Consider the following 11874-nt stretch of genomic DNA (forward strand, 5'->3'; position numbering starts at 1 on the left):
AAAAAAAAAAGAAAATATAATTTTATCATTTTTATTTTAAGTGTATGAGTATATTGCCTGCATGTATGTGAGTACACCCGTGTCATGCATTGGCATGGAGGTCAGAAGAGGGCATCAGATTCCTGTGGAACTGAAGTTAAGGACAGTTCATAGCCACGATGTGGGTGCTGGGAATCGAACCTGGGTCCTCTATGAAAGCAGTCAGTGCTCTTACCCTCTGAGGCACCTCTCTAGTCCCATAGCACTTTAATCTTACATGCATGTGTCAAATGTAGATCCTCTTCTAGCTGAATGAATCGCTATTGAATTTGTTTACATTTTTTTGTTGTTGTTCTTTGGAGACGGTATCACTGTGTACCCAGGCTCTGGCCTCAAACTAGTGGTGGGCACTATTTCCATGTGCTGGCATGACAGATTGTTAGCTATACACCCAGCATTCACTCAGCTCCAGTCTCACCTATGTTCATGTTTTAGTTCTCACCATGTCCTAGATATTATTACTATTCAGTCAGTGTGTGTACTTAGACCAGCAATACCTATGAGCTGTGTTTTGACCACTGGCTAGGGAATTTTAGCTGGGTCCTATTTGTTCTTCTTTGGAAGTGATTAAAAAGAACACAGCAAATATTTGACAGTGTGAAACTCTGTTTGATTTTATTTTATGGTGTTTTGAGATGGGGGTCTTAACTTATCATATGTAGCCTTTGCTGGCCTTGAACTTGCATTCTGGCCAAGCCAGATGACTCAGTGGGTACCAGCACTTGCCACCAAGTCTAATGACCTGAGTTTGATCCTCTGGCTGCCACAAGTTGCCCTCTGACCTCCATACCCATGCTGTGGCGTATACAATTTAAACTACAATTTGCATTTTGTTTTGCTTGTTTTGTCTTTTTGGGTTTTTTAATATTTATTTTTTATGTGTATGGGTGTATTGCCTGCCTGCGTGTAAGTGCACCTATGTCATGCAGTGCCTGATGTAGTTGGAAGAGGGCATCAGATTTCCTGGAACTAGAGTTATAGATGGTTGTTATTCGCTATGTGGGTACTGGGAATTGAATCTAGGTCCATCTCCCCAGCCCCACTCTTTTTTTTTCCCCCACTTTTGTTTTTTAAAGAAAGAAACAGTTGGGTTTTAAAAGTGTTTAAATTCATAAACTTTGTTAAAATGCATTTGTACAAGGACCGACAATGTAGTTCAATTCCTGTAGTGCTTGCCTCACATGTATAAACCCTGGGTTTGATTCCCCAGCACCACATGAACTGGACTTGGTGGCCATGCCTGTAATTCTAACACTGGAGGTGAAGGCAGGAGAACCAGAAGTTGACTGTCATCCTTAGCTACGTAGGGAATCGAAGACAGACTTAGGACGCATGATACCCTGTCTCCAAAAATACAAATAAAATAATAGGAAGTTAAACAGGATGTGAGGCTGGACCAAGCAAAGAGAGCAGGAAGATGACACACTTTTTAATAAGTTTTATTTTGTGTATTTGCATGTGTGTATCTAAGCATGCGTATGTGTGAGTGCCCACAAAGACTGGAATGGATGCTGGCCATGGTGGTGCATGCCTTTAATCCCAGCACTTGGGAGATAGAAGCAGGTGGATCTCTGTGAGTTCAAGGCTAGCCTGATCTACATAGTGAGTTCCAGTCAGCTGGGGCTACAGGGAAACCCTGTCTCAAATACCAGAATGGGGGTTCAGATCCCTTGAAGCTGGAGATTTGGCTGTTAATAAGCTGCTTGATGTGAGTGCCAAGATCCCAGTTGCAGTCATCTGACAGAGCAGTAAGCACTCTAACCCACTCAGGACACATACTCTTTTACTCTTAACTTTGACAGTGCTGGGAACAATTATAAACTTTTTTTTAATGATAACCTTACAGTTGTATGCACTTTCTCTTTTTTAGGGGACAGGAGGCAGATCAGTCGTTCGTTTTGAGACAGTGTCTCTTAAGTAGTGAGGCTGGCCTCCAACTCAGTATCAGGATGGCCACTGCCTCCTCTCTTTTAAGAGGTGGGATTATAAGTATGCACCATCATACCTGGCTAATAGTTTGCCTAAAATATATTGAGGATAAATAGGGAATAAAAAATTCTGGCTGGAGGCCAGGTTTGGTGGCACACACCTTTAATCACAGCATTTGGGAGGCAGAGGCTGGCATGCCTTCGTGATTTTGAGGCCATCCAGGTCTGCATAGTGAGTTCCAGGCCATCAGGAACTACAGGGAGACCTTGAGAGATTTTCTCAGCAGTCAAGAGTGTTTCCTGCTGTTCCAGAAGACCAGAATTCAGTTCCCAGCACCCAGGTCAGGCTGCTTACAACCACCTGTAACTCCAGCTTCAGCAGTAGGTTTCCACAGCTTCTGGCCTCCACAGGCACCTGCCCACACAGACGCACATACAGGCACATAATTTAAAAATACAATTAAAAAAACATAATAATCCAAGGCCTGGTAGCTCATACCTGTAATTCTAGTACAGGTATTGGGGGGCAGTTAGGCAGACGTATTGCCTCAAATTTAAGAATAGTCTGAGCTATAAAGTGAGACCCTGCCTTAAAATAAAAAATGCCAAGTGTGTTACCTATAATCCCAGTAATTGGGACTGAGGCACAGGAAGCTACTGTGAATTCAAGGTCAGCTGCTGTTAATACCAGGATACTGTCTCAACTGCTCATGGGGCAGAATGGCAAGAGGGAAATAAACTTTATTAATAACTTCCAAACTGTAGCGAGAAAAAATTAAGAAAGCCTAAATATGATTTGAAGATATATTTCAGTGATAGAGCAATTGTCTGGCAAGGATGTAGCTCTGGGTTCAATCCCCAGTACCACCCCCAAAAAAGAAAATAAATGGGGAGAGATATGTGTTTATGAATTGAAAGGCTGTTGGTGGTAGTGTCTTCTCATTGATCTGTAGTCAGTGTAGTACTGCAAATGTATTTGTTTGGGAGTTTGTTTGTTTATTTTTCCCCCAGGGGACAGGAGTTTAATGTTTTGGTTTTTTTTGTTTTTAAAAAGTAGCAAGGAAATCAAAAGCAGAGCAGTAATAGACCAGAAATAACATTGCAAGTGAGCAGCTGCCATTGAGTGAGAAGGTAGACTCTTTATGGAGATATGGAGATAGTCTCTTACACTGTAGCCCAGGCTTGCCTAGAACTGTGGCACTCTTCCTGCCTTGCTTAGCCTCTCAAATACTGGGATTGCACCACAATACCAGTTATGTGCTTCATGAATCAAGCATTCTACTACACGAACCATATCACCAATCATCATCCTCTGTGTAAAGTTTTCTTTTTTTTTTTTTTTTTTAAAGACAAGGTCTCCCTGTAGCCCCAGCTGGCCTGGAACTCACTTTGCAGACCAGTCTGGTCTTGAACTTACAGAGCTCTGCCTGCCTCTGCCTCCCAGGTGCTGGTTGATTTGTTTTTGTTTTTATTTATTTATTTTTTTAAAGATGTTTATAGTACTTGTTTATGCTGAGAAATTAAAAAAGGTGTATACATTTGAAGATGCACAGACACACACACGCACACATATAATCATATAACCTCTTCAATTATGATTCCTTCCAGATTTTCTTATCTAAGATACCCAGAGTCAGTCATTGGGACTGCATAGTCCACAGTAGAGCTTCTAGAGAAATCCCACATTGGTTGTAGTTGCCCAGAGCTGTGGCCATTTCATATGGCAGCTGAAGACCCCCAAGTGGTAGGGAGCTTGCTTGGATGATTTGCATGGATGATGCAGAGAGGGCTGAGCCTTGGAAAGGCTGGTTCTGGGTACTTGGCAGACTGGAGCAAAGGCCTCAGAAAGCCATGGAGTGCTCTGCCCGGAAAGATCCTGAACCTTCTGTGCTGGCTTCTGTAGGGCACACTAGTGCAAGAACCTACATGTTGTGTCTGACCACAGCCTGTCCTCACTTCTCTACCATGATTATCTCTGCCACTGCCCATGATTTGTTTTTATTTTTGTATATGAGTATTTTGCTTGCATGAATGTTAGTACACCCATGTCATGTAATGCCAGAAGAGGCCAAAATAGGGTGCTGGATCCTTTGGAATAGGAGTTATAGTTATCTGTGTCATTAGCCACCATGCTGGTGCAAGAAGTGAACCTAGGTTCTCTGTGAGAGCAGCCAGTACTCTTAACCCCTGAATGAATATGCTCCGATTATACAGATAGAAAGAAATAGGTTTAAATATATTTGAACATTTCTAGAAAATTTGAAATAGGTATTGACAGTCTATCAAACTAATAAAAGCAACAGAGTAATTCATAAGAGGAGAAATCTTCTGTCAATCTAACCAAAGGGGTATGGGATTTTTACCCCTGCTGGAACTTGAAAATAAAAGGCCAAGATGGTAATAATACTTCCTTGCTTATGAATAAAATGACCTTCGATAAAGATCACATAAATGGATCCACATGATAGTCCCTGCCTTGTCAGGTGAGACCACTCATCAAATCAGAGAGGTGTATGAGATAATGTATTGACCACTAGAGAGTCAGTGACTGGTAAATACCCCCTTCACTTCAAAAGAAAGAGGTTCTTCGACCAACTTACAACGTTCTTTTTTTTTTTTTTTTTTTTTTACAGATGTTCCCACAAGCCTGCACTTCCAGAGCATGCTGAAATCACAGTGGCAAAACAAGCCTTTTGACAAGATCAAACCTACCAAAAAATTTTCACTTAAGCACAGATCACCCATGCCATGCAGTTTGCCGGATCCAATTCGTAAAGACAGGCACAAGTTGGTCAACTCCTTCTTAACAACAGCCAGTAAGTTTCAGGGAACTAGGGTGTCCTCTGGAATCCCCATTGCTGCTTTTTGTTCTTTTTGTGTTCTCAAATTACTGGTTAGTATCCTGGGATTGGGAAAGGCAGCAGGGCTTTGTTTTTGTTTGTGTTTTAATGTGAATTCAACTCGCACGTTACTGCTTTTGTTTGTTTGGGCGTTCTCAGACTTTGGAAGCTGGTCCAAGCGCCATGCTCTTAGGGAAGGACCCACAATGTTGAGAGAGCAGCCAAGTATGGCATCAGGTTCGCCTGTGGGCAGGCTCACTTCTCTAGCCTGGTGCTAATATTTCTCTGGTTGTGACTCCCCTGTACCTGTCCTTTTGTGCTATTTACTAGAAGATTCTGTCCCAAAGACGATTCTGCTGCCCTGGATGTAAGTTTTTGAGGGAAGATCTTTCACAGCTCTTTTTCTGTTCCCCTCTTCAGAGCTGTCCCATCACCAAACCCGGCCTGACAGGACCCACAGGCAGCACTTAGACGATGTGGGGGCCGTGCCCGTGGTGGAGCGAGTGACAGCGCCAAAAGCAGAGCGCTTACTCAACCCACCACCACCCGTGCATGACCCAAACCACAGCAAAATGAGATTGCGAGACCATTCATCTGAGAGAAGTGAAGGTAGGGCCAGGCCCGGCACCTCTACCTGCATTCGCACCTGCTCAGAGCTTCCTGGGACAGCCCAAGCTTCTCTTAATCCCCCACCCCAGCTTTATTCAGCATTTTCTAGAAAGGCATAGTAGGAGACCCTATTGCTTCTAAATGTAGGTAGGTTACTTCTTACTACTGCAGCAACATCCGCTCAGCCCCTTACTTCCCATCAACCAGTTTGCTTCAGCTTTGTATCCTCTAGGCCTAGAAAGTATTTTTACCATTGTGTTATCACTGGCATTGCTAGCCTGTGTTAGAAGTAGAACTTATGAAGATAGCCATGTATTCTCTCTTTTCTGTTGACTTTTGTAGTGTTGAAGCACCACACAGACATGGGCAGTTCAAGCTACTTGACAGCTGCCCACAATCCACCGCACAGCCCTCTGGTGCGACAGCTCTCCACCTCATCAGACATTTCCACACCCACCAGCTCTAACTCACAAGTTACAGCCAGCACATCTGTAAGTACCTGTGTGCAGTTCACATCCTCTCTGATCCTCAGGTCACTCCTAGTAGCTCTGGAGGACAATGTAGAGTATGGTACTTGACCTTCGGCTAAATTGTTTTCTTTGAGTTGTTTTTCATAGTAGAAATGGATTGTGTCTGAGCCATCGGTATAAAGTTTGATGTAGAGGCAAGGTCTTTTTTAGGGGAGAAATACTAAAAATGAAACCTAGGGCCTTACACACAGTAGGAGACCTCTACCACTGACCTACAAACCCTGGGTCTAGGGGAAGACTCCCGAGGTGATCTGTGACTGTTGAGGATATGAGGAACTAAGTCTCACCCAGAACTGTGGAATACCATGACCCTAATCCTGTTGGTCCACGAAGTGAACAAAAGAGAAAGGAGAAAGGAGAGATGTTTATAGGCATCATTCAAGACAACAGTCAGTGTCTTGACCTCTCAGCTCGAAACCACCGCTTCCTGATCCTTTGCTTCCAGACCAACTGAACTCCTCCCTGCAGTCCCCAGGAGCCCTTGGAGCCTCTTCCTGCCCCTATCTCCCTTTGCATCCCTGGGTGGCACAGACACCAGCTGCCCTAGACTTGTACCTTTCCTGGGCCCTGCTCCCAGGCCAGTCCAATGCCCAAATTCCTGAGGACAACATCTTTCCTGGAGGGATCCAGGCCTTAGGAGAGAGCCTGAGAACATCTGATCCTCATCTGACTTGTGACTCTGTGGGAACTCCTGAAGAGGAAAGCAATTTGGCCACTCCAATATAAAATCAAAAGAGAGAACCAAAAGCCTAGATCAACCAGCTTTTCATGCCCAACAAGTAAACCACAAAGGTATGCAAAGCTTACAAAAAGAAGCAGACCTAAACTTGAGGGTTTGAGTCTCACTCAAGAATGAGAAACTACAAAGGAAATTCACATGTCAAAGTCACAGTGAAAAAATAATAACATGAAAAACCAAAATAACATATCCCCACTGATGAGTGGCAGTTGAGTGCTATGAATGAACACTCGTTGTTTGAACCAGAGTCTGTGGGTTTTTTAGGTGTATGGGACAGAATTAAAGATGCAGCAACCTACTTTGACAGTGCCTACATGTGGTATATTCATAGTGACAGGCCATTTGAGGCATGTTTCCCACCAGCGGCTTTTACAGTACCAGATCCCATCCAGGCAGCTGCCTAGCCATTCTAGACAGTCTTATTAGACACATACCTGTAATTGATTAATAATACTCATTCAAGGGTTCTTTGTATAATGCTTACAGTAACAATTATAACAGTAATAGTAATAATAAACTCTGGAGCTCTGATGTTTATTAAACACTTGTGCCACTGGGTATGGGAGCCCATGTCTACAATCCTAGCACCTGAGGCAAAAGATCACTGCAAGTATAGGCTATCCAGTTTAATTTTTTACTGTCTTTTGAGATGCAGGTAGTATTGCCGGGCATAGTTAGGTGTGGTGGTACACAAGCTTTAATCCTAGCACCCATGATGCAGAGAGGCAGGTGGATCTCTGAGTTCCAGGTCTGCTGGGGCTACAGGGAGACCCTGTCTCAAAAAGACAGACAGAGACAGACAGAGAGATTGCAGAGGTGATGTAAAACTCTTTTAGAGCTTAGATTTAAAGACTGTTAAGCTCACAAAATGTCCTCACTAGGCTCCTGAGATCAGGTAAACATTGTTTCTTTGCTATTGATAAATCAGACCATTGACCATCTTTTCCAAATAGCCTTCTTGTTCTTTTCCTTTCTCCACTCACAATTTGTCTAAATAGGTGCATTTTATTACTTACACACTCAATGAAGCACTAGCAAAGGGTTTCTCAGCATAGAGCAAAGAGTAATTCTGATGAAAAGTCTGAACTCTGAGGTCCAGGACTTGGTGAGTAGTATTGTCAGCATTTTTCTCACTGGTTAGGTCTCCTGAATCTAGAGAGAATTGACTTAGGCCTAGACCATTTCGAATTTATATGTGGGTGTGTGTGTGGGTGTGGGTGTGGGTGTGTGTGTCTGTGTGCGCGTGCGTGTGCACTTTAGGCTAGGTGGTAAGTGGGAAAAAGAAGGGCTTTGAGGGTATTTGGCAGTGCTCCACAGGGGCCATTGGTTATATCAGAATCATCTTGGTGGCTTTCGAAAATTTTGTGTGTCTTGCCTCCAGTGACTTTAAAAATAGTAAACAAAAACATAGAGCTTCAGAAACTGCTTGGTAGCAGACATCTGTAACATCCCCAGCATTTGGGAGCCGGAAGTAGGAGGATTATGAATTTGAAGCTAGCCAGCTTAGGCTAGATAGTAAGACCACCCCTTCCCCTCCAAAAAAAATTACAGAGGCAGAAACCCCAGAATCTGTTTCTACTATGAAACCAGGTTTAGGAACTGCTTACCATTTCCATTGCCTGCTTTCTACCTCTGGCTCTAGATAGGCAATAGTAAAGTTAGATCCAGTGTGTGCTGGCAGAGTCATCATAAGTAGAGGGTATAGGTAGTAGATTTGAGAAAATTCAGGGAAAATACATACCTGTTTCTATCAGAAGTTTCATTCAAGATAGAGGGGAAGCTGTTTCTCCTCAAGACACATTTCTTGTGTGGGTTATAGAACTTCAGCTGAGGTGTAAAGGTGGCAGAAGCCTTTGGGTATAAAGTCGCTAATGCCCAGCTGCAGAACTCAGGCAAGATATCTAAAAATCTCAACCATTTTGGTTTACCCATGGCTCTGAATTTGTGAGGTCCAAGGGCGTAGTCTAGTCTTTATTGACACAGAAGGAAACTGAAGAGGAAGCAGAACCATGACCTGAAATCATTGGTAACAGTAACTGAAATGCTAGCCCAGAAAGTGCTGATTTTTACCATTCTTAACAATGTCCTAGTATGATAGAGTGAATAAATTGTCTCACCTTCCAAAGAGCTGTAGTAGTTAGCCAAAGGGAAGAGCTCATCTTCTTTACTAACCATTCCCCCTGTAGGCTGGCCACATTTGGTGGTTTGGGTATGGATGCAGCCTCTTGGGTGTTTCCACCTGTTTTGTTGTCATGGCAACATGTATGTCATCCCACTGTTTCCCTATGGCCTCTCACAGTTCATTGAACAGGCTGTTTCAGGGTGGGGTGTTTGCTGCCCAGGCAGACGCAATTAATGGACTACTTCTTCCATCCAGGAGACCAGATCATTTGGTTCCTGCTTTATTCGTCCTTGATGACCTATCCTCATAGGTGTCCATCTCTTTTATGGGACCCTTGAAAGCCTTACTCCTCTAAAGGTTTAATCTTCCTTCCTTCCTTTTTCTGGCAGGTCCTCCTCTTCAGTTGTCTGTCCTCCCCCTCACCCCTTTCCCCAAGAGTAGTAGAAAGAGGTGAATTATGTAAGGGCTGAGAAGGTGGTTGGTATACACTTAGCTGAAGAGTTGAAATCTTCAAGAGGAATGTATTTCAGGACATCCAAGGTGAGATAGTCTGTTGAGATGGGCCTGTCCTTTGAGCTGGTGAAGAAAGTTCAACATTTTTTAACCTGAAGTTAATCACCACTAAGTATAAACATTATTTTTAGGAGTTAAGCCATAGACAAGGATGAAAGGGTGAAACAGGGATTTTAAAAGGAGTGTTAATAGAGGTGTTTATGAAGGAATAGGAACCCCAACAATTAGCTTAAAACCTAGACAACCACTCTATTAAAACTGAACAAGTCTCTTTCCACATGAGCCCATGAAGGCAAAGGATGGACGAGAGGGACCTGTGAATGAGATTTACTCCGTGGGGCCACCTGGTATTTCCCCCCAAGAACTCTGCTGCCAAATACAGTCTGCTTAGATAGATGTTGCTGGTGTGGTAGCCACTGCTAGGTTCCACCCTGGAACCCATATGCATGGTCACTGATGATTCTGCCATAAGACTCTGATGAATGATTTGATATTTGTAGCATTATGCCTCCTTTTAAACTTAACCTTTGTCTTATAGCAGCCAGTAAGGAGGAGAAGGGGAGAGAGCTCATTCGATATTAATAACATTGTCATCCCGATGTCTGTTGCTGCAACAACTCGTGTAGAGAAACTACAGTACAAGGAAATCCTTACTCCCAGGTAGAAGCCCTATTAATCAGCTCCTCTCCCTCTCTTCCTATTGTCTTACATGCTTTTGCTCTTATAATCAAGCTTTGGGCCCTATCCTTGAGTTATGTCTTCTTTTTAAAAGAAGACCTGGGCTAGGTGTGTTGGTGCACACCTGTAATTAATCCCACCCAGCTCTTGGAGTGCACGCTGGGTTGTGGATCTACACCTTGTCTCTAAAAAGACATGGGTGGCTCATGTCTGCAATCCCAACACTCCAGAGACTGAGACAGGTGGATTGCCATGAGTTTGAGGCCAGCTTGGGCTATATACTGATTTCAAGCTCAGTCTAGGCTGCATAATGGGTTGTCTCAGAAAAGCAAAAGCAAAAGCAAAAAAAAAAAAAAAAAAAATAAGCAAAATGTGGATAACTCCTTAAATGTAGCTAGTGCTGGAGTGGGGTAGAGGAGGGTGGGTCTTAACATTATGGGAATGAAGTAGTTTCTGGGAATAATTTTTCTCATTCTCATACATGAATTCACCAGCTAGACCAGAGGTCACAATCTGACAGTCCACTTAGAAATACATTTTAACATAGTATGTTTTAAAATACTGTGTTGTCTCAACATCAAAGCAGATTTCAATTTTCAAGGTAAATCTTTATTTCCAACCACAGAAGGCAAATCAGAAGATTGTCTCTATATATGCATTCCCAATATGGTACCAATCCACTGATACTAGTGTTTATTCCCTTTAAATATTTGCCTTTTCATGAGTTTGTCAATCTCTCAGCCTCAACTCCAGCCCTAACTTGCTGTTTCTGTTTCTGGGCTTTGTGAATATTTGTGTATGAGGCTTCGTTTAGAGCTTCACCAGGTGGTAAGAAGTCAAAGACTGCCTGCCATCTCATGTGTGGTTTTGTTTTAATTCTTGGTTTCTACAGCTGGAGAGAGGTTGATCTTCAGTCTCTAAAGGGAAGTCCTGATGAAGAGAATGAGGAGGTAATGCTATGGTCATACTGTCTTAAAGGAACACACATACCATGGGTACTTGCACTCAGGATGCGTTAAGGCTGCTATGGGTGTCAAATGCACCCATAGCAGCCTTATATCCCTTTATATAGCAGCCTTTTTATATCCCTTTCCTGATGAAGAAGCACCTACAATGGGGAGGGACTGATTATAGAATCCATTGTTCTGCTTATTCAAAAACTTAGTTTCCTGGGGAAAAGAGATCAATGAACCTGCTCTGTTGCAGATCGAGGACCTATCTGATGCAGCTTTCGCCGCCCTGCATGCCAAATGTGAGGAGATGGAGAGGGCACGGTGGCTGTGGACCACGAGTGTGCCACCCCAACGGCGGGGCAGCAGGTGATGGGGCAGGCACAGGTCCCCAGGATCTGTGGAGGGAGGGGAGGGGAGGTGGGGAACCTGGTTCCTGCTTGTGTCCATGGGGTTCCCCTACCTCCTCATTGCTCTTCATATTTCTCCACTGGTAGCAAGAGGATGCCCCTTGGTGTTTAGTCAGCTCAGTTCAGTTCTGGATGTCATGGTGGTTTATCCAGAGGAATTTTGAAGGCCTCACAAGTTAACCAGTTGTTTTGATGGGGACTGGTTTGCAGTCCTGCTTCAGATGGCTCAAGTGGTAAAAATACTTGTCCCTTTTTTTTCAGATCTCTGGAACCTAAAGGAAAAGTCAAAGTCCACTTGTACACTGTGGCATGGCACACATTTCCACTATGCATTCTCTTTGACACAGTTTTTTTAAATTATTTTTAAAGAAAGACTATTGGGGGCTGGAAAGATGGCTCAGTGGTTACACTGTTCTTACAGAAGTCCTGAGTCAAACCCCAGCACCCACATGGCAGCTAACAATTGTCTGTAACTCCAGTTCCAGGGAATCTGACAGTCTCTTCTGTCCCGGGGTG

At 43.4% G+C, this 11874-nt stretch overlaps 1 protein-coding gene across 8 annotated transcripts in view; it reads left to right on the forward strand.

The window, feature by feature from the left end:
- Kansl1 (KAT8 regulatory NSL complex subunit 1) overlaps positions 1 to 11874 on the forward strand; it is a 180343-nt gene that overhangs the window by 165188 nt on the left and 3281 nt on the right. For 5 of the 8 annotated variants that reach the window (XM_008821892.3, XM_029558066.1, XM_029558065.1 and 2 more), the window contains 6 exons: positions 4601 to 4783; positions 5228 to 5416; positions 5759 to 5907; positions 9859 to 9980; positions 10891 to 10948; positions 11205 to 11317. In XM_008821892.3, coding sequence (XP_008820114.1) covers positions 4601 to 4783; positions 5228 to 5416; positions 5759 to 5907; positions 9859 to 9980; positions 10891 to 10948; positions 11205 to 11317 — 814 coding nt within the window. The remainder of the gene's footprint in view (positions 1 to 4600; positions 4784 to 5227; positions 5417 to 5758; positions 5908 to 9858; positions 9981 to 10890; positions 10949 to 11204; positions 11318 to 11874) is intronic. The other 3 variants (XM_029558069.1, XM_029558070.1, XM_029558067.1) reach the window with 2 other exon arrangements.

This window comes from Nannospalax galili, unplaced genomic scaffold, assembly GCF_000622305.1.
Source record: "Nannospalax galili isolate Female #2095 unplaced genomic scaffold, S.galili_v1.0 scaffold1128, whole genome shotgun sequence".
Classification (NCBI taxonomy): Eukaryota; Metazoa; Chordata; class Mammalia; order Rodentia; family Spalacidae; genus Nannospalax; species Nannospalax galili.